Source organism: Symsagittifera roscoffensis, chromosome 1, assembly GCF_963678635.1.
Source record: "Symsagittifera roscoffensis chromosome 1, txSymRosc1.1, whole genome shotgun sequence".
Classification (NCBI taxonomy): Eukaryota; Metazoa; Xenacoelomorpha; order Acoela; family Convolutidae; genus Symsagittifera; species Symsagittifera roscoffensis.
Window position 1 is genome coordinate 9,231,017 of NC_087062.1, and position 22,482 is coordinate 9,253,498.

General features: G+C 35.4%; 3 protein-coding genes across 3 annotated transcripts in view; all 3 read right to left on the reverse strand.

Annotated features, from left to right (window-relative positions):
• The window catches only part of LOC134857191 (tectonic-3-like), a 409,016-nt gene that overhangs the window by 276,361 nt on the left and 110,173 nt on the right, over positions 1-22,482 (reverse strand). The gene's annotated exons all lie outside the window — the stretch shown is intronic.
• LOC134857194 (adenosine 5'-monophosphoramidase HINT1-like) overlaps positions 1-22,482 on the reverse strand; it is a 136,784-nt gene that overhangs the window by 4,136 nt on the left and 110,166 nt on the right. The gene's annotated exons all lie outside the window — the stretch shown is intronic.
• On the reverse strand, positions 1,964-20,607 carry LOC134854260 (ADP-ribosylation factor 4-like). Its single transcript, XM_063870455.1, has 3 exons — positions 20,029-20,607; positions 6,250-6,556; positions 1,964-2,411 (listed from the first exon to the last, which is right to left on the reverse strand). The coding sequence occupies exons 1-3, from the start codon at positions 20,060-20,062 to the stop codon at positions 2,165-2,167; spliced, it is 588 nt and encodes a 195-aa protein (XP_063726525.1). The 5' UTR covers positions 20,063-20,607; the 3' UTR covers positions 1,964-2,164.

Genomic DNA, 22,482 nt, shown 5'->3' on the forward strand with positions numbered 1-22,482 from the left:
ATTGCGAAAAAGAAGAGTGTCTTAGCGAAAGTATACAAAGAGACAATTGGAAAAATTTCATAAATCAACCGACTTGACTTTATTTTCATAATTGGACAAAGATGCAAATATTTTACAAAATTCTGACCTGCTACTCGAATTTGATTGGCTCAAATAACCAATCAGACTCGGCCGCATAAATTTTCAGCTCAAGATGCAGAAATTTTGATTTATTAAAATTTTCCAACTACCTTGAGCTAAAAAAAAATTAATGCGGTCGAGTCTGATTGGCTAAATTTAACACGGTTAAGCAATTCAAACATAGCCAACAGACAGTTGGAAAAGAGTAATGAACGCAAGTAAACAAAAAAAAACACTTACTTTGTTGGAAAAAAATAGATGCTCTTTAATCTCTTCGAAATTCTGGAACAGTTTACGATTGTCGTTTTTGTGATAGCATTAACCTAATTTGAGAAAACTGGATCAATTAGCACAGTTTTTAATCCGCTGGAAATCTAAAAATTAAATTCCACTTTCGAAACTAGAAATTGTTCACGATTTTTTGCGCAATTTGCACATTCGTATTTGCTGAGTGATATTTACTTAAATTTCAGCGGATGAATTTCAACTGAACTCAAAAAGGGCATATATATACCTAAGTGCATTTATAAATGCATTAATATGTATGAATGCACATCTGTAGTAACTAGAGCATTCCTAACGTTCCTTACTCTTAATAATTATTTCCAACTTTTTACAATTAACAAATTAAAGTCAAGCCAATTAAGAAACTTTTCCAGACAAAAAAAAATGAATTGACAGACCATGTTGTTGGAAAATGATTGGCTAATTAGCCAATCAGATTCAAACAAATTAATTTCAGCTCGAAACATGGAAATGTTGTTTTTAGTTTGTTAAGTGCACCACCAGACCTAAAATGAATCCCACCCCAAAGTGACCTGCCTTATATTGTCCTACTCAAATATGTATTACTTCTGAAAATAACAGCTGTATAAAAAAACGTTTCATACAAACTTGCAAATTGTAATTTTTGATACAGTTTGTATTTTGCTGGGCTACAAAATTAGTTTAATTGACGTTTGAATTACGTTTTGATAATCAAATCTGTTATGTAATGATATTAAATTCTATTTTAAGTTATCTTTCAAAAAATAATATTTTCTCTCCTTTAAATCAACTTGGATTGTACGGTTTGTCCTTAGAGTTTCAGGGCCATATATTTTAAAATTTCCAGAAATTTTTTTCATTTACACTTTTTTCATAGTTTGAGCTTTTTAGCATGTCTTCAAAGCAAAAATAGAAGCAGCGAAACTCGAACTTACGTCCGCGTCAATCTTCTGCTGAGGATATTGCTGAACATAAACGTCTAAAAACCGACTCGGTCAAGCAAGCTATGTCGAAACACTCAAATAACTGATACTCTACACTTTGCGGTTTGAACTTAGCTTTCGTCCCATTTTATGCGCAGTTGACACATCTTGCATGCAACAGATCATATCAGATGCTTCAATGTTTTAAGGCTTCAAACATCTTTTAAACGTTTGCCTAAAAAGTGAAAAAGGACAATCTGATTGTTTTGAATTAAACTGAAAATCTATATGAAGATGTTTGATTCAATTAGCAATAAATATTAGAAAACTTTCCTTTCTCAACTTTTTTAAATTAAAACCATGAAAATCTAAAATTAGTTATCTTTTTCAAAAATGATACACAGAAGAACAAAATTGAGGAAAGAACATCGGAAACAATAACATAAATCAAATCGATGACATTTTAGATCGTCACTCCAAGCTATATTTCATTATCAAACAAATTTAAAGCCTCTAGGCTTATATGATCAATGTCAAGAACGCCAATCTCGTCAAACTAGTTCAATGCCTGTCTACCTAAAATGGAAAAACTCCATTATTATAAAGTCAATTAATTTTATTTTGGTTCACATTTTCCAGATTCTTCATTTTCGGAAAACTAAACGCAAAAATTACAATTCATTTATCTTGACATTGATTATGTTTAAGTTTTAAGCAAATAATGTACTCGAAATAGATAATGGCCCCCTCAATTTGTGTAGACAATTAAAATGAGCAGTTGGTGCCATCTGAATCCAAGTACGTATAACTAAATCTGTTTCTGGTATCGACTACTGAGGAGGACGAAGGTGATGCTACTTTTCTCTCTGCTTCTGTTTCTTTTTGTGTCGCGATGAGGAGGTGTTGGATGTGGTGTGTTGTGTGTTGGCCAGCCACTTGAAGCCCTCTAAGAGTCCTATTCCGTCTGTGGCCACTGTGGGCTGGGCCAAGTAGTCCCTTGTGCTCAACTCACTATCCAGACTACTCAATGCTTCCACCAACTCATCTCTGGTCAGAATGTCCGCACAGTCTTGCTTGTTCAGCAGAATCAGGAGGGGACACCTTCCAACACACACATACATTGCACACGTTACTATTTCCATTAAAATACATCAGTGATATATTATGCAATTCAAATCAAACAAGCGAACCCTCCAAAGCTACTTCGAGAAACGCCAGGAACGAAACGTTCCTTATAGATAATCAGAACCTAAATCCCTATCTGCAATTAGAGCTCAGCAACTGCAACTATTTCTAGCTGATATAAAATCCACCAACTATATACCATCTTAGCAGTGTGCACCATAATTATATACGAAGTACTTCCTTTAGCTGAAGATAAAAACTCTCAATTTACACTCTAAAAAACAGTTAGTTTTGAAAATAAGCAGAAAAGGAAAACTCCGATCAAGAATGAATACGTACCAAAAAATTTAAAAAATAAAAGTAAGAAAAAAAACAGATTCAGCTCACAAAACTCAACAAAAAATTTGTTCATTAGCTTTCATATATCAAACTTACAAAAAAAAAAAATCTATTATCAATCACCTCAACAAAAAAATCTGTTATCAATCAAATATTTTTGAAAATAACTGAAATATCCCAAAAATGTAGACACAAAATCGGAAAATTTATTAGTGTAATTTTCATGCTGGTCATTTTTTCGATTTTTGGGCTGTAATAAAAATTAGCTTCAACTTGCAGATTTACTAATCCATTACGCAATAAACAGTAAATAAATTGGAAAGCTCAGCTTCAAAATTCAGACAGTTAAGGTGAAACAAAGCCAAAAGGCAGTTGGAAAATAGTCAATGAAAGCAAGGAAACAGAAAAAACTACTTTCAACTTTCGAATTTCAAAGTAAAGCATTTTTAGCTTTAATGCTATTTTTATTACGAGAACAATTGATGAATGACAATTTCACACAGACGAAAAGCCGAGCTTCCTACAACTTTCCATACAATAATGAATGACTATGATTAAAAGCGAAAGAAAACAACTAAAAAACAGTTCGAAAAGGGTCAAGGAACTAAATTCAGCAGAAAAACTGAATAGTTTTTTGAAAAAATCTGAGCTTTCCAATTTCGAAGAAAACATAGATGGCCTTGAAATTCTTTGATTTCTTGGAACAGTTTATGATAGTCCCTTTTAAAATGAACCCAATTTGAGAAAACTGGATCAAAAATTTTTATTCGGCTGGATGAACACAACCAAAAAACAGTTAAAAAAGAGTCAAGGAACTAAATTCAGCAGAAAACACTGAATAGTTTTTGAAAAATTTGTGCTTTCAAATTTCGAAGAAAACATAGATGGCCTTGAAGCTCTTTGATTTTCTGGAACAATTTATGATAGTCCCTTTTAAAATGAACCCAATTTGAGAAAACTGGATCAAAAGTTTTTCTTCGGCTGAGAAATCTTAAATTAAAATCCACTTTCGGAATTAAAAATCGATCACGTTTTTCGCAGCATTTCCACAGTTTTTTTTTGTTTATCGGAGAGCGCATTTCGGCTTGCCTTCAGCGGATTGATTACAACTGAACACGAAAAGTTTATTTTTTTAGTAAAACTGAACACGAATTTTTTCACTTTAAATTAGCCGCGAAAAAAAGCGGAAACAAAGCCGACAATTTTTGAGCAGACCCCAGCTGAGCCAAAGAAATTGACTTTGTAAAAAATTTCAAGTCCCCCGGAAACTACAATGAACATAGCCAACAGACAGTTGGAAAAGATTCAATGAATGCAAGGAAAGAGAAAGAAAAAAGCAGAAAAATCCGTAATGCGGCAACTAAGACGACAATATTTCAGCACAGAAACAAAAATCCGACATTTAAATGGCTACCGGAAAACAATTCAAATTTCATACACACAGAAAAAAAACAGGATCCGGCCCGAAATGGAGCCCGACTTTAGGGTGCAAAGGCAAGCACGCTATCTCTAGACCAAGTAAGAACAAACCTAGAAATTGTTAAAGATCACAAACAAAGCAAATAAGAAAATCAAGTAAGAAGTTGTAAAAAAAGTTTCGTATGGGAAAAAGTATAATCTCGCAATTGTATAAATTAACTCAATTTGAGAAAACTGGATCAATAGGTAAAGTTTAATTCCGCTGGATAATCTGAAAATTAAATTCACTTTCGAAATAAGATGTCGATCACGTTTATTGTGAGCCTTAGAATTTTGCTGTTCGATAGTCGAGTTTGCGTTCATTCAACAAACAAGAAAATGAACTTAACTTAAACACAGAGGCGAAGCTGCGCTTCGCAAACACTAGCGAGAAAACGACAAAAAGCAGCTTTATGAAGTGCAAAACGAAAAAAAGAAGTAAACCTCGAATTAGTGAAATTAGCCAATCGAAGATTGGAACAGAATAATGAACGCAAGTAAACGTTAAAAAAACGCTTGAAAAACATTCGAATTTCAAAGAAAAAAATAGATGCCCGTTAAGCTCTTTGAATTTCTAGAACAATTTATGATTGGCGCTTTTTTGATAATATGAACCTAACTTGAGAAAACTGGATCAAAAGGTAAAGTTTTTATTCCGCTGGGAAATCTTAAAAATGAATTCCACTTTCGAAACTAGAAATCGTTCACGTTTTTCGCGCCATTTCCACCTTCATATTCGGAGAGTGCTATTTACGTCACTTTCAGCAGATGAATTTTTATTGAACTCAAAAAGTGGATATATACCTAAGTGCATTTATAAATGCATTAATATGTATGAATGCACATCTGTAGTAACTAGAGCATTTTAAGAAAAAAAATTAGCAAGACCTATATAATAGTCTTCACTACGTTCATTACTTTAGTCTCCACTACGTTCGTTAATCTTAAGCATTCGGCTTCATCTCGGATTTGAACATACAACCTACTTCGACCTAGAAATTTTGAGTCTCACGCAATAACCACTCAGCCACCGATTCTTAATTCATTGGAAACACTAGCCCCAAATAAAGCAGAAAACAGATGCAATGCAATTTCCAATTCTACAGATAAATGTCCATTTAAGTGAACACTTTCAATGAAAACTTTTTATTTGCGAGTTAGTTTAGAAAAAAAAGGTTCATACTAATACACTAACGCTCGCAAGCTGGCTAGTGCGAAGAATACAAAAGCCAAACCACAATTTGAAAAAAAATTAGAGCAGAACAAAATTTTAGACAATTCTAAAAAAATCACTACAACCTATATAAGAGTCTTCAATGCGTTCAATAACTCTTAATCAATGGATGCAGATTTTTGTGAAGTATAGCCCCCTCTTCTGCTATATAAAATAAAATTAAGTTTCTAGATATTTCAAATAGAGATATCATTTCGGATAAATCAAATAGATATTTGTATTATTGAATTTGAAATTAATTGCTCTATCATTCCGAGTTCAAAAAGCTCACTTGCATTCAAAACTTGATTAAAAAACGCATTAAAAACGTTTCTTAATCGTCTGGGGTTTCTGTTCATCACACCTGACCTGTAAACATTTCCGATTGTATTTTCATGTTTCTATGGCAATACAAAATGTCTTCAAAAATTAACACTCAACTTTAGACACATACCAAGGTTTAATAGAAAACTTTGTGAAATAACTGTAACTGGTTACAATGTAAAATTGATGTTTATGCCAGATGGGGAAGCAAAACCAAAAAAGAGCCTCAATTATTGAGCTAGTTACTGTCAATCACTGTCAGCTAGCATTTATTGTCAATCTACGTTTCTATCAACAAAATTTCTTCACTCATGTTCAAGCTCTCAACGCTTGAGAAGATTGAAACTTCAACAAAAACCTTAAAAAAATTGACCTTTTAAGTTTCATTTGAAAAATGTTGAATGATTTGAAAGCGTTGCTGGGTAAATTGTAAGTTTGTAATGTGGCGCCACTAACTATATAATAATGAACTCAACTGACCTGGTGAGCTGTTCCGCTTGTAGGAGATTCTTCAGCTCCTTCAGCGACAACTGCAGTCTGGCTCTGTCTGTGGAGTCGAACACGAAGATAAGAGCCCTGGTGCCCTCGAAGTAGTGTCTCCACAGGGGTCTGGCCGCATCCTGACCCCCCACATCCCACACGTTGAATGTCACTTTGCCCACCTTCACCTTGTCCACGTTGAAGCCCACTGTGGTCTGAACCTCTTCGTTTCTGTTCGCCATCTTCGCCAGCACTGTACTCTTTCCAGCGTTGTCCAGGCCAGCCATCAAAATGCGCATCTCCTTCCCTAAATTACAAATTTAAAGATAGCCGATTGCTGTTCAAGTAACACAGAAAAATCCGGCCACAAAAAATAGAACAGTTGCTTTCTTTTTCAAATTGCGTCGTCAGCCGATTGCTGTTCAAGTAACACAGAGAGTTCCGGCCACAAAAAAATAGAAAAACAGTTGCGTTCTTTTTCAAATGGTGTCGTTTTTAGTCGTAATGTGATGAGAGGATACGAACGAAAAAGCATGGAACTTAAAGTAAATTAGACGCAACCAAGTTTTTGTCGAAAAATAAATAGAAAAACAATAAAAAATGAAAAACAAAAATAAAAAAGCTCAAAAACGCTACAATACCGCCAAAGACAACCTCCCACTTTCAGTGGTTGGAGCAACATATACGCATTCGAACCATTCATTCGTCTGGGTGTTTTAAAGTACAAGCTGACAAAACACATCAGCTGCAGATTTAAGGGGTCATTAAAGTTTCACTTTGATAACTCAGCACTCACTAAACTCTATTTTAGAAAATTAGTTCGCAAATAAGGGAGAATTAACTGATGGAGAATCACACTTAATTGTCTTCAATTTGATTTAAAAAAACTTAAGCGATGATGTTTATTGGAGTATTTCTTGTGTTAGAGAATAAGAAGCAAAATCAAGGCTACTTCCAGCGGTGTATTGACTAGCATAAAGCTCGACTAGCATAAACGTTTTAAAATTTATGTAGAGGCAAAGCTGCACTTCGCAAAAATAAGCTAAATACTCGACTACGCGTCGGATTTAAATCTGTGACCTAGCAGCAACCACGCAGTAATCACTCAGCCACGGATGCTTAAAATCCCCAAAAACTAGCCACCAATAACGCATGTACATATGCTAATAAATTGCCAATTCGACGCAGCAAAAGTAGCACCAAAGCTTCGCACCAAATGCGCTACAGAAAAAATAGCAGTGCAAGCTAGAAGACAGGAAAAGAAAGTCACTAAGTCTAACAAATTGGAAAAAAAAACTTCACAAAACTCAAAATGTTGTCTGAAATTATGTTCACTTTGCAGAAAACACTTCCAGAAACACAATCAACAGCAATTAATGAAAATTCAAAAAAAATTATCAAGAGGTAACTGAGCTGACGAAATTCAAATAGTTTCCCGTAGAACCAAAAATATAATTTTTTCGAGCAAAAATTCGAACTAGCAGTGCAACTCACTTCTAAAAATTTCAGCATTTTTTTGTGATCCAGAATGAAGCATAAAACCTACGCTTCCCTAGAAATGACCCCAAATTTGATCACTAAGCCGACAAAATATAGGACTAAATCCACTAACCCGAATATAGTTTTTAAGACGAGGCTAGTAAAATTAAAAACTGCAGGAGTAATTCAAAACACCAAAAGCATTTACATTAAAAATTGATCGGGCAAATAAGCCGACAAAACATAAGCAGACAAATTATAGGCCGACGTTTTTTTGGAAAGGAATACTTTCAGTTTGAAAAAGTCTAAAATTCAGATTTGATAACGTTTGCTAATCGCGAGCGTAACAGACGGTCAACGTTTCAAAACGTGGACTTTTTTAAACCCACCATTGCGTTATTTCAAATATTAAGGTGTAGGCACTACGCAAAAAAACTCATCAACTTTCGTTCAAATGAACCTTTACGCCCAGATTTGGCATGGTCGATTTTCAAAAACGGTAGAAAAATCTAAAATTTTTGTCAAAACCCTAAATCAAAACTAAATTTCTGCAAAAAATATGAGCGTAGCTGCTAACTTTTGTTTCGATTGAATCCTTATCGCACATTTGACAGGAAGTCAAATTTTTCCAAAAAATGGTTAAAACTTCAAAAATAGACTATTTTGATGACTTTAACTTTTTTGTGCACAAAAATTAGAGCATAGCCGTTTATGCAGGGAGAGTTTCTCACACCAGTTCTTGCGAGTGTACTTTTCTTGCGAGTGTACCAAGTGAGTTTGGTAGGGTAGTTTTCGAGAAAAAGAAAAAAGTTTTCAAGATACGATCAAAACTTGGACATTTTCTAGGCCCATAACTCTTTTTCTACCAAAACAAAGGCACAGCAGCTTATGCAGGGGAAGTCCCCAGAACATTTTCTGTCGCTTGAAGTTTTACTTTCAGATTGTTGGGGTATTTTTTTTAGAAACTGAAAAAAATAGAAATGGAAGAAAAAAAAACAATTTGAAAACGGTCCATTTTGCCTAAACACATGAAATACCTTTTCCGCTTCTGGCCAGCTCCAGTGCTTTTCAACTATTATTTACTCTAATGTCCACTTCTGCAAAGATTCCAATCACTTTGGTTTATTTTACAAGCTCCGTTTTTCGAGTAAAAACTCTACATTTGGGAGAGCAAAGGCCATTAGGATCCTCAGTCTGAGTTTCAGAAACATCAAATTCACTACTCCACTTTCAACTAGTCGTGTAGCTGAAAGAGGTCAAAAACAACTGCAAATTAGAGCTAGCTTTCAAACAACCAGACCGCTTCAGAGGCCACACTTTGTTCACACAGGTGCTAATGTATCAGAAGAAGCAGGCGCTAATGCAATTAATCTCCAAATAAATCATTTCGCCAATACACACGAACTCACTCATTCCAATAACTGTCAACCGAACTATTTCATGACCTAGTTTGGAGCAGTTTTTGCTCAACTGATCGGCAATTTGTTTGGAAGATTTTATTTGAAAAATAAAAAAGTCATTGCTTTTCGGTCGAAATAAATTATAACTTAACTTTCAGAGGGTAACAAAAATAAGCGCTAGTCAAGTGTTCCCCGATTTGGAGCGGCAAAATAAATCAAAGTGAAAATTAAATCCTATCCTGAAATTAGGTTTCATGTTTTCACGATTTTGCCATAGATGTCAAATTGATAAATGACAAACCCAATTAATAGGTTCAAAAAAATCACTTCAGGGAGCTAACAAAACAGTGCACTTGGCAACAAAATGAGAATCAAATTTGATTTAGGTGGTCCTTTGTTGGGCCCAGTGCATTCTTAGATCAGTAAATCGGCAGTTAATTTTCAATATCTTCAGAGACAAAACTGAAGACTAGCTCCATTTTGGTGCGACCTATTTGCCTTCAAGCTCTCTCTTTGAGCCCAATTCGAACCCTCAAACTCATCGCTTATCTTGTCTCGTCTCCTCTCTCCCTTTTTTACCAACCATGTTCACTTTTTTGACCAAATTAGTTGCCGGTTGGACGGCGGATTTACCCGTTGGCACCTGGAAAAAGAAGGCCGCGAGACACTTGATGAGACATTGATTCGGGAAGCACGCTTCCTGCCCAGCTCCATTGCAAACCAATTTTGCCCATCAATTTCCTCACCCTTCACCCGTTTCTAATTTTAACATAACATACACTAGCCAGTTCAAAGTTGCAACTACCCTTGTTTTTAGACTAAATCTAATTTGGGATCTCGCGCTGTTGAATCATTGGCATAGTTATTTTTCTTCTTCTAGATCTAAAAATCTTTAGTGCGGCCTCCAACAGGAAAACAGCCACGCCACACACAGCAGTGTCCGTCTGCAGCCGCCATTGGCTGAATATTGTTGAACACTCCGCCGTTCCCAACGCTAATTCGCCCGCCCGACCAGCCTTGAGGGAGGAAAAGCCCCCACGATCGCCGCTTCCTAGTTCCGCCCAGGTTGAAATAAAGAATCCTCTTTCATTAGTCAACTGCAGTAGTCCAGCTACTACCGCTTCTTCTAGCACTAACTACTACTAGTTCTATATTAAATCTAACCTAGTTATCAAATATAACTGAACTTTCTTTGTTCGTTTCTCTTTTTCTTTTTCAGTTCAACTCCAATCGACAGCCGGTTTTTATTGTCTGGGCAGTTAACCGATTTATTGAAACATTGGCACAAATATTTGTCAAATACAAGTGGCCATTTTGATTGATCTAACCTCTCCTCACATCACATCACCTTATCTTAGCCATACCATCTTCAATTCCTCCTAACAACTAGCACTCTCTCTCTATCTTTATCTCTCAACTGGGAACAAAAGCAACTGCTGCAACTATTGTAATTCAACAACAGTTAAGCTAGTTGATCCACTTCTTTTATTACTCCACTTATCCAAACAAAAGAGAGGCACACTTTTCGATCCTCAATCTCGCTTCTCATTCCGAGTAAGTCAATCAATCTGCAGCACAAACAGTACACCAAGAAAGCAACACAACACCAAAACACAGACTCAGCCACGCATATCAGCTGTCTTCTTGGCGTCAAAATTACAACCAACTGTGACTAGTTGTGACAAACATAGCGAAAAAAACCTCTTGAAAAGGATTCCGTCTCGCAATATACGGAAAAAAATCTGTTCACAAAACACAAAAACTGTTCAACCAACACTCAACCGCTTGAGTGGTTCTAAAAGAACCAGTGGCACCAATTTCTGTACTAGTATCATCTATACAGCCAAAAGACAAGACAAGATGGCCTTATCGTCGGAACAGTTGGACAAACTTCAATCCTACATTGAACAGCTATTCGCCAAATACGACGCGGTAAGTATTCGCAAAAAACACCATCAAACAATCAAAATCAAAGTCATCCCACAACTACTCGGGTGGTCATAAAACAATCACTTTTTGTTCACCACTTCAAACTAAGTGATATAAACTCGAATGATACAAACTCCAATAAAACTCGAACAACAAATGCGTAGAATCTTCATAAAACCAACCGCATGTTTAAGGATTTAAAAAACGGCAGCGGATTTTGCTCAGCATATAGTGGCATGCATGACTTGAGAATCAATCCGCTTTCACATTTACAAAGATAACTCTTTGATTCACTTCCAACTGCGTCTGACAAGGTGATAATAGCTAATTAAAGGCCAAAAATCGATGATCAATAGCTAGATTACATGGGAAAAAGGCATGAAGAGATTGCCTTCAAATTGAGGCACAAAGGGTAACACAGGGACCAATATCTTCGTCTGATGTTTGAAAGTAGAGTTTTGCAGAAGGAAGTTAACGCAGCTAGGGGATGCTAATAGTGCGAAATTTCGATAATAAGCGAATGGAAGAATTGAAAGCGAAAGATCATTTTGATAACTTTTTTTCTGCAAAGTTGTATAAAAAAGATGTTTAGAACAAGAGTTTAGCCAGTCTGTGTGCAAGCAGCACAAAATGTCCTTTGATTACACTTATCATGCAATAAAATTTTCGAACAAAAAAACGAATTATGATTTTTTAAGAGTAAAGATAGGCCTCAGATTTGAAGCTACTAAATAGGTTATGAATCATTAAATATTGTACACAAAAGTTAGTAATTGAGTTCATCAATAGTCAAAACGAAGAGCTCCAACTCTTAGCTACATACTTATATAAAAAACGGAAGTAGCCACGACCACTTTTCTCCACACCGAGTATACATTGCCAATAAGATGAGTAAATATTTAAGTTTTCGAGCTAACTTTGAAAACCTCTCTCTCTCTCTCTCTCTCTCTCTCTCTCTCTCTCGGGTATTCAACTTTGAAAACCACTTCATTCTATAGGTCCATCTTCCCTTTCCCTTGAGTTGTCGCAGCAATAGTTATCGCGTCTCTAGAAAGAGGGAAAGATCCATCCCTCCCATCATGTGGTTGATCCCACAGATCAAAATGGAGTCAGTTGCTGTGCAAAAAGCACAGAGCGTTCCGACTACAATGCCTTCAGAAAATAAATTGAACCAAAAAGGATTTTTTCAAAATAAATATCGAACATTTAACCATTTTTCAAAACTCCTTTTGTTTTTTTTTCAGAGAAGGTGAAGGAAATTAGGTGAAAACCCGCAAAAATGAGAGGTAATAATTACTAAAATAATGTTGAAATTGTAATAGTTAAATAATGTTAGAAAACTTTGTGGGGAGGGGAGGTCAGCCTGTCATCAATTTTCTTCTAATCTAACGGTTTTGTTTTTTTTACTTTTTAGCTCCCTTACATGTTTTCATTGGGGTAATCAAAATTGGGAGGAGGGGGTCGGATCGGAAAAATAAATTATCTCGGTAGAATATGAGACACACTAACAACTGCTGAACAAATTTGAATTTGCAAACCATGTAGACAATTTCTGTTCAAGGTTTAATCATCATTTTTGTTGGTTGTTTAGGATGGGAACAGTGTGTTGGACAAAGACGAGTGCAAAGAGTTGCTGAAAGAGTGTCTGGTCACTCTCAAATACGTAAGTAGAGAAATACACAATCCCAACAACTAACTCGCGTGACGCAGTGGCGCATCGGTAATGACGGTGCCCAGCAATCTTATGATTGCGGTTTTAAATCGCACGTTCGCTGCAACTTACAAGGTGCTCTCTTGTAAGATAGCCATAGCTTAGTTGACCTTTAATAATTAACCTTTGGGTTAGGCCTTTAAAAACTCATCCTACTCTTTTCATGTCATACAACCGCCATACATATCTCTTCTTCTAGGTTAGATAACTATCGCTACAGAACACCTCGTCACAAGAGAAAGCAAAGACGAGAAGCCACACTAAGTTTTTACATAAACCAAGATTTCGGAATTTTTAAATACCTAGATATGAATTTTATCTAAATGCTCAAACTTACATTAATCGACTAGCCTTCCATTTCATTTTTTTCGTCTGCGCACACTTTTTTCTATGAAAAATCTTGGATGATGATATCTTCCTATCACAAGTAAGCTATCACAAGTAAATATCACGTTTCATGTCAGTTTGGAGAAGCATTTCCAGCTGAGAAAAACTTAAGCTGCGAGGAGTGTACAGGAGACGTTTCAACTAGCAAAGACTCATTATTAATGACACATTAAACAATTCTTAAGCTTCAAAATGTATAATAAGGGTTGGCAGGTGCCTTTGCAGTTCTAAATCATGTTGCTTGAGTAAGTCAGGGTTGTGTGTAGGAGGGAATCAGTAGTGAAAGCGACGTGAATGACAGCGTGTTGGACAGAGTGTACAGAGTGATAGATGCAGATGGGAATTTAGTGGTGGACAAGGCCGAACTGACTTCCTTCATTCTAGACACCTGCAAACAGGGCACGGCCACGCCGCTCTAACCCCCTTACATTACATTACATACCAACAGACAGACCGGCATACCAACAGAGGCATGGACTGGGTTAACATTGTTATGTACACACATATTATGGAATGAACTAACTCAAAATACAAACAACAATTACAATTACATACAATATACACATTTCCTAGTTGTAGAACAATATTAATTAAAACTGTTTACTGTCCTCTTTCAATCATTGCTAAATATTTTGAATACACGGCGATGAAGCGGAGCGGTTTTTTCAAAAAAATTGCAGACTTTTGTTAAGTCAGCCATCTCAACACTTTTGAGATTAGCCGAAACTTGAGAATAACTAATGTTAGCCTAAATTTGTGCGCCTGTGACTTTTTGTGAAATAAATTTTTTTAATCCTTTTTGAAGTTCTGGCCCAAACCATCGTTAGAAAAAAATAGGGTTCATCGCCCAAATATGGCTATCAAAAAATGTCAACAGAGGCTACCCTTGGAGAAATTTTGGCACCAAAATTTAAAACAATAAACAAATTCGGAAAATTTGAAAAACTAACATGTGAAACAATAATCACAAATCAAGAGAAAGAAAAAAAAACGTTTCTCAAATACACAATGAATTTTTAAAATACCTACCTGTAAGTCACGCCAAGAGGAAAAACTTAACGAAGAACCTACTAAAGAGGTTTTTTCAATATTATTACTGGATGAAATCCGAGGTGTGACTATTCGAAACAGGCGACAATTCAAAACAACCGATTATCCCTTATTTTTCGACAATTTGAAACTAGCGACAATTTGTAAAACATAACTGCTAATATGATAATGTTTTTTTGGCTCTTTTCCAGTTTCCCACCCCCCTCGTAAGATTACAAAACAAAGCTGTTCAAAGATAATTCACACGGCATTTTTCATGCAAGAAATGTTGTAAAAATTTGTTCACCTGTTCACGCTGACACGTTTTGATGCAGTTCATAACGTGAAAAATCATTTTAAATAGACTTTCGCATAATGAATTTCAGAAAAAATTAAAGGGGGGACTGGAAAAGAGCCTCTTTTTATAATAAAATGGCAGATCTTTTTGTTAATTGCAACCTGCAAGTGTTTTGGGGGATATAAACTTTGTATACCTTTGGTTAATTGCTCAGGTGGGGAACTAAATCATGACACTCAGTTCAATATTGGCTTATGAAAGTGTCACTTTGATTTCGATTTATTTAGCAATAAAATAATAATTTGATGTCCATGCAAATCGTCCATAAAAACCTTGATGGCAAAAAAAAACAAAGTGAGAAGAATGAATATAATTTATTAAAAACATTTCACATGAGCCAAAAGTCAACTCCAAAAAAAAAACAATAAGTAGATTGAAATGTCGGAAAATAAAAATAAGAAAGAATGAATCGCCGTTCGTTTCTGTACGGACTGGGGGGAATTTTTGCAGGTAAACTGAAACCTTGCACAAACCATATTTTTACAAGCATGCTGGTAATTTTCTGGGAGATGCAGGCGATTGAAGTTCAACCCGACTGCTAGAAACCGTATATTTTGAGTCAAACGTACCATAAAAAATAACCGTGGCTAGTTTTTTATTTTGGACTAATCCCCATCTATAACTCCGATAAAAACTTCAGCTTTCATTGCGCTAATTTTTATACAAGAAAACTTGGATTTAAGTGCTTCATTGATGAAACAATCAAAGATTCGTCGACGGTTCCAGATATTGAGTAGTTCGAGAAGACTTGACTTGGCAAAATGGCGAAAGAGAAGCCGCCGCGAAGGAGAAGCCGCCGGAATCGAAGCACTTTTTATCCAAAGCTGTATAACCATTTGGAAAGCGCTCAGGACAAGAAGAAAAACCTTTTGAAAGCTGGCAACGGGCTTTCCTAATGGAAACCAGGTATGCACATCCAAAAATTCACCGATATTTTCAATGGGAGCAAAGCTTAGACGCAAAAAAGCTTGTACGGATTAGATCCAGATACAAGCCACTAAAAACTACCAAAACTGTCAAATAAACAATATTTTGCAAGGCCTTTCTTCATCAATTTTAAATTGTTTTAACTCCTCAAAATCAAAGAGCATTACAAAGTGTCGCTTGATACAAATAGCCGGCTGTTACAAATTGTCACCCTATAACAAAAAATTAAAAGCTAAAAGAGCTATTTTTTTGCGTGCACAACAGATGACACTTAGATCGAATATTTAAACCGCAACCAAATTTACAAACCGCGACCAAATTCAACTTTAATATAGTTTTCAAGAAAAACCAGAAACAAACAATAGAATTGTCTGAATGAGTATATCGATTCAGCATATAATTTCAAAACCTATGCAAACAGCTTTTGAAATTATCAGGATTGATTAAAAAACTCAAAATCAGGCATTACTCGTTGAAGGTAAATGAACAACTCTTTAAAATCAAATCAAGTGACATATACGTAGCTGGATTACCTTTACTTAGTAGTTTCTCACTCGCTAACTAAAGTGATCAGCACCGGTTGTGACACAAAATAAAACGTTTTAAATTTTTGGACTGAGTTAACATCTTTCCCCAAAGCCGTTTAAGGGCAGGATATTAACTTTGTTCTGAGTTCAATTTTTCAGCCATTCATAATAGAGCATTCTACACGCTGCGCTGAGCAAATTTAATTTAAAACACAGCCAACAGACAGTTGCAAAATAGTCAATGAACGCAAGTAAACAGAAAAAAAAATACGGATTTAACTTTTTAGAAACTTAAAGAACTTTTTAAAGAAACAAATAGATGACTTTAAAACTCTTTGAACTTCAAGAACACTTTTTGATGGTCACTTTTTTGATAAAAATAACCCAATTTGAAAAAACTGGATCAATTGGTAAAACTTTTATTTCACTGGTAAATTCGATAATTTAATTCCACTTTCGAAAAAAGAAGTCGATTAAGTTTTTCGTGACTTTTACATTTTCGCTATTCGATAGTGGAGTTAGTCTTCCTTTTAACAATTAAATGAGCAGAACTAAAAACACCAAAAGTCAAACCGCGAAAAAGTAATTTTGAGCCAGACTATTCCTGAAAAAAATCATCCTAACCTATATTAGAGTCTGAACTACGTACATCGACTCTTAATAATCGCTAGGTTGAAGATCTTAACTTAGTCGAATATTTCTCATTAAAACCTGACAAATCGTAATAAAGACCGTCAGTCTCTATCACGCTCACAAAACGCATAGGCAAATTTAAACCTTTGAGAATAATTCAAATCAAAAGGACACATGGGCGCAAAGCTGAACTTTACAATCACAAACAGTTAAATAGCTTAAAATACCTCGAACAAAAACCATGACACGATTTGAAAAAACACCTGAGAAAAAATCAAAAGTCAAACAGCCAACGATCAAAAATAGAAAAAAAATGAAAGAAAACAACGCTACCTACACACGGGACTTTGCTACGTTCAATGACAGCTGAAAATAATTCAATTCTAGCAACCGAAACTGTAATAGTTAAGTCAATCACAATCTATTTCGCCATTTTCAACTTGTCAATGAAGAGCGAGCGCCTTTAGCTTCAACCAAAAAAGCGAAGTCATAAAACAAAATTGTGAGCGTGAGAAAATTCTAAGACGTTCCTAAATAAAAACAAACGAAAAACCCATTAGACCTACTTGAAAGAAAACTCGCGAATTTACTAGGAAATAAAAATGACTTGTACTTAAGCACAAGCTACGCTACTCCAATGAGCACAAAAATATGTGACAACCAAAAATTTGCAACGACAAAAACAAATTCGTAACTGCCTGATTTTTAAGAATTTTCTGTGTCCCAAAGAGCCTGCGGTTGGGTTCAAATTTTCAAAGAAAGCTACGAAAGGCAACTAAGATGATGCAAATGTGATACAAAAGAAACGAAGGACTTTAAAAACACTTTTTCTCGAGTATATTTTTGAGCAAGAAATGTTTTATCTGCCAGAATCGCCTATTTACCTAAGATCTATCGATTGCAACGTGGACAAACAAGCACTTAAATTGATACTGGTTTGGCGCAAAAAAGTACTGAGAAAACAATTTGAAAAAAATGATAGATTTTCACACACTCCCATATACGACCTATAGTACTTTTACTCAAAAACAGGGCCATCAGAGACAATTTAGTCAATAGAAACGTAACAGAAAACAACACTTCGTTTTAGATGAATATACATAGAAGCGAAGTTGCACTTCGCATACACGAGCAAAATTATGACCGATAACGCTACTGGGAAAACTGAATGAGTAAAACTTTGAGTCTACAAAATTTCATAAGTTACGCACGCCAATTATGAGTCTACATAATTTCCAAGTGACGCAAGCCAATTATGACGCATAAGCAGTACCAGTCAATTTGAAAAAAATACCAACTAAAAGGCCTCCATTTTTAGAGCAGACGCATTTCAACTAGTATACGAAAAATTTCATTAAAAACATCCGACCCTGCCCAGGTTCGAACCCTATTATTTTGCTGCCGGTCTCCTTCCCTGCCTATACGTTACAGACCCATGATACCTTGAAGGTAAAGTGCTATTTGTAAGATAATAGTCTGTGTTAATATCCTTAGCATTGGATGCACTTAATAGCTGGTTATTGATCAAAACAAACACTTTCAAAGTGAACACATTTTGTCACAATAATGTTTGCGTCGCAGCAATATTTGCGACTTACGTTGGAAAAAAAGAAAGTTCATACTATAACACAAGCTTTGCTTGTGTAATTCACGATTTAATATCCACACACACATTTAAGTCTAACTCTACCAAAAATATTTTCCTTAATTTTCCTTATAACAACAAATCCAATATAAAAAGAGCCGTTGGTTTTTTGATATTTTGATAAATTTTCCAGCCGCACCATGCAACGTTTTACATGACCGACCATTAAATTAAGAACAAGCCTGAGAACCAACTCTTATTAGCCACTTAGAACACCACGAGATCTCAGGCATCTTGGCATCGCTAGAGCTCATGCAAAAACTCGCCGTTCCCAAATGACAACATTGATGTTAAAGAAATCAACAAACATTTAGCGTTTATGAATTTATAGTTTTCGTAAGCTGTGACCAAACTTGTTCCCGAATCATAAAAAAACTATCATAACCTACAATATCTTCAGTCCATTTCATTGGCTGAATTCAAGAGAAACAATTGCCATCTTAGCGAAGACAACCATAAAGCTTATCTGACATAGTTCTACTAATTCTGGGATCTACATAAATTATTAACTAGCTTATTAACTACCTGCAGCTTATATGATTAGATTCTTTAAGGTAAAATATATACAGAACTTTTCACATATCTATCATTGGTTGGGAGCAATCGCCGGGCGGTTACTAGCGTGTTCTTTTAAGCCACCGTAAATGAAATGTTCCAGATAATGATCCAACTGTTGTGACAGAGGAAATCCCAATGGAAATTAAGCATAGTAATTAAATTAGGGTTTATCATTCGCGGATGAAAGCAATGGTAGGTACAGGTAATCTGGTGCAACAAAGATCTCGTTGAAATCCTAAAAGCAACAGGATTTTTTTTGCATTTCATTCAATGAAATGACTCAACCAGCGCTTCTTAAAATTAATCCATTTGTATCTTATTCTAAGAATCGCTGACATTATAAATACCGGGACTAGCTTTAATCGTTCCAAGCTGCCACTCATTTGAGATATTTGCTGGTTTCATATAATTCTCACAAAGATGCAGAAGATCTGCAGGTTAAAAAGCATATTTCACGCAATGCTTTGTTTCATCATGTTTAGGTTCGGCCAAAATGATCATCCATTAATTTAACTTTTGTCAAGTTTTAACTGAAAAAAAAAAACATTTCTTCTGCCCCAAATACACCCCTGATTCTTACTCTACAACCTTTATTATATCATTGACTTCATTGTTCCACGATTGAAGGGAAATGCCGCTACTAGTAACCAATTTCCGCACTGAACACGCAGGATATTTTGCCCACAGGTTAAACTATTTAATTGAGTTTAATGAAAAAACTGCTTCCGGATACTTTTTTAATTAAAGAAAAAGTATCCGATTTGCATTTAAAAGATTATGTTTCCTCTTTTCTTCACTCTATATCACCAATCAATTAGAATACTTCACCGTGAACTGGACAGAGTATTGCCAATTAGGAAGAAGCTCTAAATGGCTCGCTCGGAACAAATCAATTAAATCTGCCTTCTTTTCTTTCTGGCGACAGAAAAGAAATGGAGAGTTGTGAGAGGGTAGGAAGAAGATGTTATTTGCTACACATGGCCTCACACTACTAACAAAAAATAACATGCACAACGTACTATCTCCTCCCCTCTCTTCTCATCTCCCGCCCTGCACAGTGGGGGTGCAGACAATGCGCGTGATAGAGTTAGAAATACTAGAGGGATGGGTCGGGGTCAGAGCAGCAAAGCCAGAGTGCATTAAGGCGGGGCATTGAGTGTGTTTCTTCTTCTTTATTTTGTCTTTGTGAGACTTACCTTTGAAAAGGATGGAAGACAACTTAGCACCCATCCTAGCATCAAATAAGGCACCTCACTTCACTTCACTTCAGTTCAGAAGAGACGGAGAAAGAAGACAGATAACTGGAAGTAAAATCTAAGGGCAAATGTTTCAGGCGCTCGTTTTCAATAATAGAGATGAATAATAATGAAAGCATACGATTTCCAAATTAAACCTGACTTGCACAGGATTATATTTTGAAAACCAGAGACAATAAATTGGAAGCGACCAGGCAAAAAATTAATTAGGGAAAACAGGCTTATAATGACAGAACAGATTCCTTATGTCAAAACTCAGCTGTCAATTATTCTGCAGCTAGTCATAACTAGTCGTAACTTATTAAGCAAGCTCAGTGATTTCCGTAATTCACAGTCATTAGCTCGGGAATTGTGACGAGCTTCTCGTTTCTGCCATCATAGCAATCAATGCTTCAGAATAAATCCTATCGAAACGAAGATAGACATTGTGAGAATCTGAAAGACAAACACTTGGTTGTGTATTTTGTATAAGGGAATAAAAGATGGTAACTTCGAGCTGAAGCCGCATCAAACATTTCGCGTCAAATGACAAATCGATTGTAGGACAAAACTCTTTCGAAGTAGAACAAAGATGCTACAAATAACAAAGCTCGATTGATACAATAACAAACTGGCGAAAATTTGACGCAGATAGCATAATAATAAATCGCGTTAAGTATCATAAAGCAATTATATCAAGAGTCTTCTATCTAGTTTTGCTAGTTTCCAACAAAAAACTCCTGCAGAGCCAGGGGCGGATCTAGGATTTTCTCAAGGGGTGGGGCGGATCAAAAATTTTGTCGAGCTTTTTTTAGGTCGACCAAATTGATTTTGCGAGCTCTCTAAAAGCACGAAAAAGCCTTTTTAGAAACTTTTGAACAAAAAATCAGGATTTTTTCGGTACGCCCCCTTCCCCTCAAAATAAGTAATTTTGGCGCTTATAAAATTTACAAGGGTTAGCCAAAAATGGATATCTCAAATAGTACAAAAGGGGACCCTTTGGGTCGGCTGAGGGTCGAATCCCTGATTCTTAGGAAACTCGTAGAAAATTCGTAGAAAACAAGAACAAATCTCGTGTTTCGTAGAACAAATTACACCATATAGATCTTCCAATTTTTGCCATCTTAAATTGATGAAGATGAAAACATAGTCTGCAGACAGTTGGAAAAGATTCAAATAACGCAATGCGCCTTAAAATTACCAACTTTCGAATATCAAAGAAAAATAGATGGTCTTAAAGCTCTTTAAATTTCAAGGAAGGAGACAATTAAGTTTAACACTTTTATCTTTTATGATAAAGTTAACTCAATTTGGGGAAAACTGGATTCATATGTTAAGTTTTTATTCCGCTCGAAATTCTGAAAAATAAAATCGACTTTCAAAATTAGAAGTCGATCACATTTTTTGTGACCTTTACACTTTTGCTGTTTGGTAGTGGAGTTTCCTGAAAAAAAAATCATCACGACTATAAAAATGTCTTCACTACGTTCATTGAAACTTCAAAAGTTGTTTTTTTGATTAAAGCCCGATTAAAAAAAACACCTGATCAAAAGGCATTTTTTCCTATTCTGCCGGAAATACTCAAACTAAAACAAAATTTAAACCGAAAATCTAAGCTTTACATTTCGGGCCATTTGCAATTTCACCATTGGAGAGCGCTTATTGCATTTCAGTTGGAATACTGAGTTGAGGCGTCAATTCGAAGAAAACTAATTAGCTATCTGAATGAAATAATAAAGAAAAAAAAAACAAGAATAAACCACATGCGCTAAATATTTTGAAAGGCAATTCGTGCATTAACACGCTTAAAACATCAATCAAACTGATCGGCACGAAACCATCGCAAAAAATGAAACAACCATTTTTAAAAACAAGTAATTCTGAAAGAAAAGAATATATTTCTTCATACATTGTAAATCAATTCTACAAATTTAAAGGAAACTCTTTTTTTAATTTTTAAACAGTACAATTCATCAGCTATCGAATAAAAAAGCAAAGGTAATGTCCTTTTAAAGGTTACCCTATTCAACATACGTACTAATTTTGAAAATCTTAGTGAACAATAATGAAAAACAAGTGTAAACATTTTAAAAACATGAAAAAAGCTATTAATAAAAAAACAGCGTTTTTATAGCGTTGTATGTTTGAACAACAAATTGCAGGTTTACGTCAGCTGCAAGCGATCAATCAAAAAGAATAAGAAAATAAAAGGGAAAAAAAGATTTTTCTTCCCTAAGTTAACATCAGGATTCACAAAAACAGCTTTTTCTCGAAAACTTGAAGGTTTCAACAGTCATATTTCCAGCATTGATTTGCCTTCAACACCCATCCGAGATCTACAGAAAAATTTTAAAAATGCAATCAGTAATAGATCCACGTCTTAATATTAGTTTGAAAATAAGCCATTCTTGATTC

Excerpts from the sequence above, each read along its gene's own strand:
- LOC134854260 (XM_063870455.1), bottom strand. The coding sequence starts at position 20,062 with ATGGGTGCTAAGTTGTCTTCCATCCTTTTCAAAG. Across the intron at positions 6,557-20,028 it reads GTCTTCCATCCTTTTCAAAG|GGAAGGAGATGCGCATTTTG; the intron begins GTAAGTCTCACA and ends TTTGTAATTTAG. Across the intron at positions 2,412-6,249 it reads CAAGCGGAACAGCTCACCAG|GTGTCCCCTCCTGATTCTGC; the intron begins GTCAGTTGAGTT and ends GTGTGTTGGAAG.